The sequence below is a fragment of the Apaloderma vittatum genome, unplaced genomic scaffold, assembly GCF_000703405.1.
Source record: "Apaloderma vittatum isolate BGI_N311 unplaced genomic scaffold, ASM70340v1 scaffold17938, whole genome shotgun sequence".
Classification (NCBI taxonomy): domain Eukaryota; kingdom Metazoa; phylum Chordata; class Aves; order Trogoniformes; family Trogonidae; genus Apaloderma; species Apaloderma vittatum.
Genome location: NW_009731467.1, coordinates 34,383 through 39,170, shown reverse-complemented (window position 1 = coordinate 39,170; position 4,788 = coordinate 34,383). Strand labels below are relative to the sequence as shown.

General features: G+C 49.0%; 1 protein-coding gene across 1 annotated transcript in view; it reads right to left on the bottom strand.

Annotated features, from left to right (window-relative positions):
* The window catches only part of LOC104278280 (AP-1 complex subunit beta-1), a gene marked incomplete at its 3' end in the record, with an annotated part of 55,401 nt that overhangs the window by 23,850 nt on the left and 26,763 nt on the right, over positions 1-4,788 (bottom strand). The window contains exons 9-11 of the mRNA XM_009875202.1: positions 1,797-1,912; positions 574-739; positions 1-88 (exon numbers count right to left, since the gene is read on the bottom strand). Of these exons, the coding sequence (XP_009873504.1) occupies positions 1-88; positions 574-739; positions 1,797-1,912 (370 nt within the window). The remainder of the gene's footprint in view (positions 89-573; positions 740-1,796; positions 1,913-4,788) is intronic.

Below are 4,788 nucleotides of genomic sequence, written 5' to 3'. Positions count from 1 at the left end.
GGCTTAGCACCTGCTGAACCAGTTCCTGTGTGTCCGAAGGCTTCTTTAAGAACAGCTTCACTATAGCCGTGAGCAGGGTGAGCTGCACCTAAGAGAAAGGGCCCCAGCAGAGATTAGAAAACTCATCCACACTTTAGTGATGTCTCCCAAGTCTCAACACCCTTCACTGATATGAAACTCCAGCCTGATGCTACTCTTTGCCAGTGAAACCCCAGACAAGGAGACTCAGGCTCGTCTGTTGCAAAGCGCTTTCGCAGACAAGTCTCTGCTCAGCACACCGAGATTTATGTCCCACTTTTATGCATCTCATCACTGTTCTTCCATACGTTCTTGTCCCTAAGTAGGGCTATTCTCCAAGAAGTATGCAACACTTAGAAACTCCTCCTGTTCCATCTTACCCTTCAAAGAAGAGAAGTTTGGGAGATACAGACAACAGGGCAAGCGTGCAGACTCCCAAGAGTTTTATTTTAAGCCAAATGTTGAAGCTTTTACCGGGAGGTATTTTCTGAGATAATATTTACCACCCGTTCCATACACACGCCGCATGAAACACTACAGACGACGCAATTTTACCTGAGTGCTTTCATCATGGAAGCCCTCCAAAAAACTCTCCAACAGCTCATCTGCATTGTCAATTCTTTCCGCATATTCGCCCACTATCCAGATCATGGCAGCTCTGGCATCTGGCTCATCCAGGGAATCCAGGTTCTCGCACAGAGTGGCAATGATGCTTTCATACCTGATTTGTCAAGAGTACAGGTGGATTACGGGGGTGAGTAACTTGTGTTGCTCCATCTCTACCCACATCCTTCTCCAGAGAATCCCGCAGTGAATTACAACTGCGACAAGAAGCAATTTCACTCAACTACAGAAGATATTGCTGGGCTTTTTCTTCTTCCAGGCTGAGCACTAAGATCTCACAGATCTTAGTCCTCAAGAGCTTTGCAGTTTCATTAATCGGCCAGACCACACCTCAAGACAAAGCTGCCTCCCTCTCGGTTTTGCTAAAGGGAATATTTTATCCAACACTTCAAACCCTGAGTCTGTATCAGATCCTGCAGCCTCACTGGCGTCTCCAGGCTGGTAACTCTAAACTGGATATTACATTTGCCCAAAGGCTCAGCCGTACAGCAGACAATACCCACGTTAATTATTTAGCTTCCCCTACTCCCACGCGTGGGTATCCCCGTCATAAGGAGCAATGTGGCTTGTACCTGAAAACAGAAATTGCCAGAGAGGGCTGAAGTTGTCCCATATTACTTTTTGGCTGATCAGGAAGTCTCTGCTGAAAGACATTGCTGCTGTTCTGTAGCCAAAGAGACAAAACCTTACTGCAGAAACAGCTTAAAAGAAGCTGAGTGCTGCCCAAGCCAGAGAGACCACTCGATGGAGAAAGCCAGCAGCGTTTTCCTCAGCACAGTCTGCCTGGGATCTCAGACTGTGAAAGCCATGAACATTCATGCTTGGTACACAACTTGGCCAAATTCTCCTTCTGGCATTCTCTGCAAGAGCTTCACTACCTCCTGACGAAGGCTTACGCTCAGCATCAATATGAAGCGGTAGGGAGGGAAAAGCTTTCAATTCACACTAATAACGTGTCAGGCTGATACTTCACCTAGAGCCAACATCTGAACCCTACTGTACCAGGAGCTAGAATCAGAGCGAACGCTGCTTCTCACGAAAATGGCCACTTTTGCTTCAGAGCCCTGGTGAAGCTACACTGAGGGAGTTTCACATCACGCTATTGCGATGCCAGCAGAGAAGGGCTTCAAAATCCTCATGCTGCTTTCACCTACTTGTTGGGGTACTTGCGGAAGATGTCTCTGATGACAACGATGGCCTCCTGGACCACGTAGTTGACCTTGGTCTGGATGAGGTCCAGCAGCGTGCTCACGCAGCGCTCTGCAGATTGCTAGAGAGAACAGAACAACACAGTCAAAACAGCTGAGGAAACACTCCTTCCCAGCCCACGGCACACGTCGAGTAGCTGAGGAATGAGGCACGGGTACCAGAAAAGGCCCGGAGGGGGGAAACAAAAGGACAACAGCTACCAACTCAATATGCGCATCCAGAGAAAAACTACAGGCTGACAAATGCTTGTGTATTACAGTGGAGACAGCAGCTGACTCCAGCTCCTGCAAAAAGTAATGGCTGAGGCAACCATGCCAGCAGATAGCTGGATCACCACACGAGAGCCCTTCAGAACGCTGCCTGCACTACTACTTGTATCACCCTCTTGCTGGCTAGCAGTGAAAACAAGCCACCGAACGAGCTCTCTTGGACTTGCCCAAGCTGTGGCAGCCAGAGCTGGGAGACTCTTGGCAGGGACTGCTGGAAGGCATCTGGGGAAGCTAGAAGGCAGGAGAAAACCAGGCTTTCAGGCACACGACAGGAACAGCAGCAAAAAGCAGCTCACATCAGTGAGTTCAGTATTTTTGGAGTGAGGTCACTAGCAACATGTAAAGATACAGCTATAAATAGGAATCCACCTGTTGCTAATGCAGCTTTCACATGAATTAGTTCAAAATCCCCAGCTACAGGCACTGTAGGATAACAAGGACTGGACACTGGCATGCACAGGAATCAGAGCTGGGGGCAAATAATTTGGGGAGGTCTATTCCCAAATAACGCAGTGAGGCAGGACATCACAGGAGCAACCGGAGAGGCTCAAATAAGGACAGCGATTTAGCTATTAGCAAAGCACATAAGAAGCCTCATTACACAGCTGGTGATTAATGTGAGCAGCAGACTGCTCATGACACTGCCTAGGCAGTCACCACCAGGACGTTCACAAAGCATTCAGGATCGAGACAAACATCGTAGGGCACAAACAATAGCAACGGAGGCGGATTTTTCAGTTGAAGTGAGCTAATAGTCCCCTTCGCTTTCAGAGCACTCGAAGGCTGGGCAGGAGGAGGAGGAGGAGGAGGAATGAAATGGCATTTAAGTCACAGGAATCCGTTTTTTGAGAATGGGCAAAAATATTCAAGGACAAACCTCCAGGCTTGTAGAGCTGAATTAGGGACAAGCAGAGACTAAAAACCTCGTGACTTCAGCTGTGTCATCTTACAAACACAGCCTACAAGCACAAACAGCGGCGGCGCTGCCGCGGGGATCAGCCAGGAGAGGAGACACTATAAACCAGCATTTGCTCTGTCTTTGCAAACTGAGCATATAGGCCGTGAGATCTCCCCTGGAAATTCACACCAAACAGAAAAAACCCTCTGATACAGTTGGAATCGGAGTAAGGAGAGCTATCGTATAAAATCATACGATTGGTATCAGATTGTTTTATGATCTCTCTCCCTCCTCAGCACAGCTTTGCAGGTGCTTTGCCACGATGGAGGCAGCGGAAAGGCAAACCAACAGCAACCTGCTCTGATCTCTGCCCCTGCCCAAGGACAGATTCAAGACCTGTGACCCGAAGACTCTTCCATCGCATGGAGGGTGACCATGGATCTGGCTCCGCACAGCCGGACGCTGCTCACAGAGAGAACCCCACTCAAATTCCTTGCAGAATAGATGTTTCGGAGCTCATAATTTCATCTCTTACCAGTTTCTCAACGACTTTCACTGGATGTTTTAACAAGGAGCCTTAAGGGGCCCTTGGGGTAAATCTGTCCTCAGCCTAACTCTACTCTACAGATCCTCCAGCATCAGTCACGGGCTGCAACAAGCAGCCCAGCCCTGTCAGAGCCTACAACTACCAAAGCTTTGAGAGCTGCAGAATTCAAGGAAAAGCAAATTAGCATTTACTTTTCTTTACTTTGGACACTTTGAAAGCACGGTTTGTTCATTTTTTTTTTCTGAGGAAAAGCACAGCATCCCCTTTGAAATACGCAGTATTGATTCTGAGCCCAAGAGTCTCCTGGAAAGTGGGCAGTCACGCAGGCACACCCGCAGCAGAGCAGTCCCTCTAACCAAATTTCCCTGTAACAAAATACCTCTCGGCTCACCTCGTCCCTCGTACACAAATTGCTGGTTGAGGGTGGACACCCCCCTGGTGACAGCAGTGCTCTGCAAAGTGAGCAGAGTGCCCCAACCAGGACAGCTCCCAGGCTGAAGCGAGGAAGGACAATCAGCCAACGCCAAAATTGCTTTGTTTTTCTGTAGAAGCCAAATGAAAGCTGCAAGATTACTGAAGTAGCACATATCACACAGCCACGAGCCTCAATGATTTCTAAGAACTGGGCTGCTGGCAGAATCTCCTGGAAGTGAGACAAACTCCCTTCCAACATGGCTTTTCATTTTTCCACTATTCTTACTGCACCCGCTTCACCTCCTTTTCCCACAGGAGCGGGGCTTCATTTCCTCACAACCAAACCACGGGATGACTTCATCCCGTGCCGCCAACGGAGCAAACCCGTGCACAAGCCCGATACCTTCCCCTCCGGCTGCCCGGCCTCCCCACACCACCTCATTTGCTGCACACACCCCTAAGCTGACTCCGAGCCCAGCTAGTCCATCCAGCAAAATGATGCTGTTCTGACACCCCCCAAACCAACGCGACTACTTAAGCCCCAGTAAAACCCATCAGTCCTGCTGCTCCGCGTGGGCTCTGCATTTCCAAACCAAAAAAAGCACAGCAAAGGGAATGCCACACTTGCTCTAAGGCTCACGTCACAGCAGACTAATTTATTTACTGTCTTACTCTTCCAAGAGAGACAATTAGACAAAAGGTAGGATCCTTGAAGACAGAGCTGAGGTTCCCCGTGAATACTCATTCATCAACAGCTCCCACCGGCTGTGCCCTGTGTCAAAAAGCAGATTTCTGAGCCTTGGGAACTT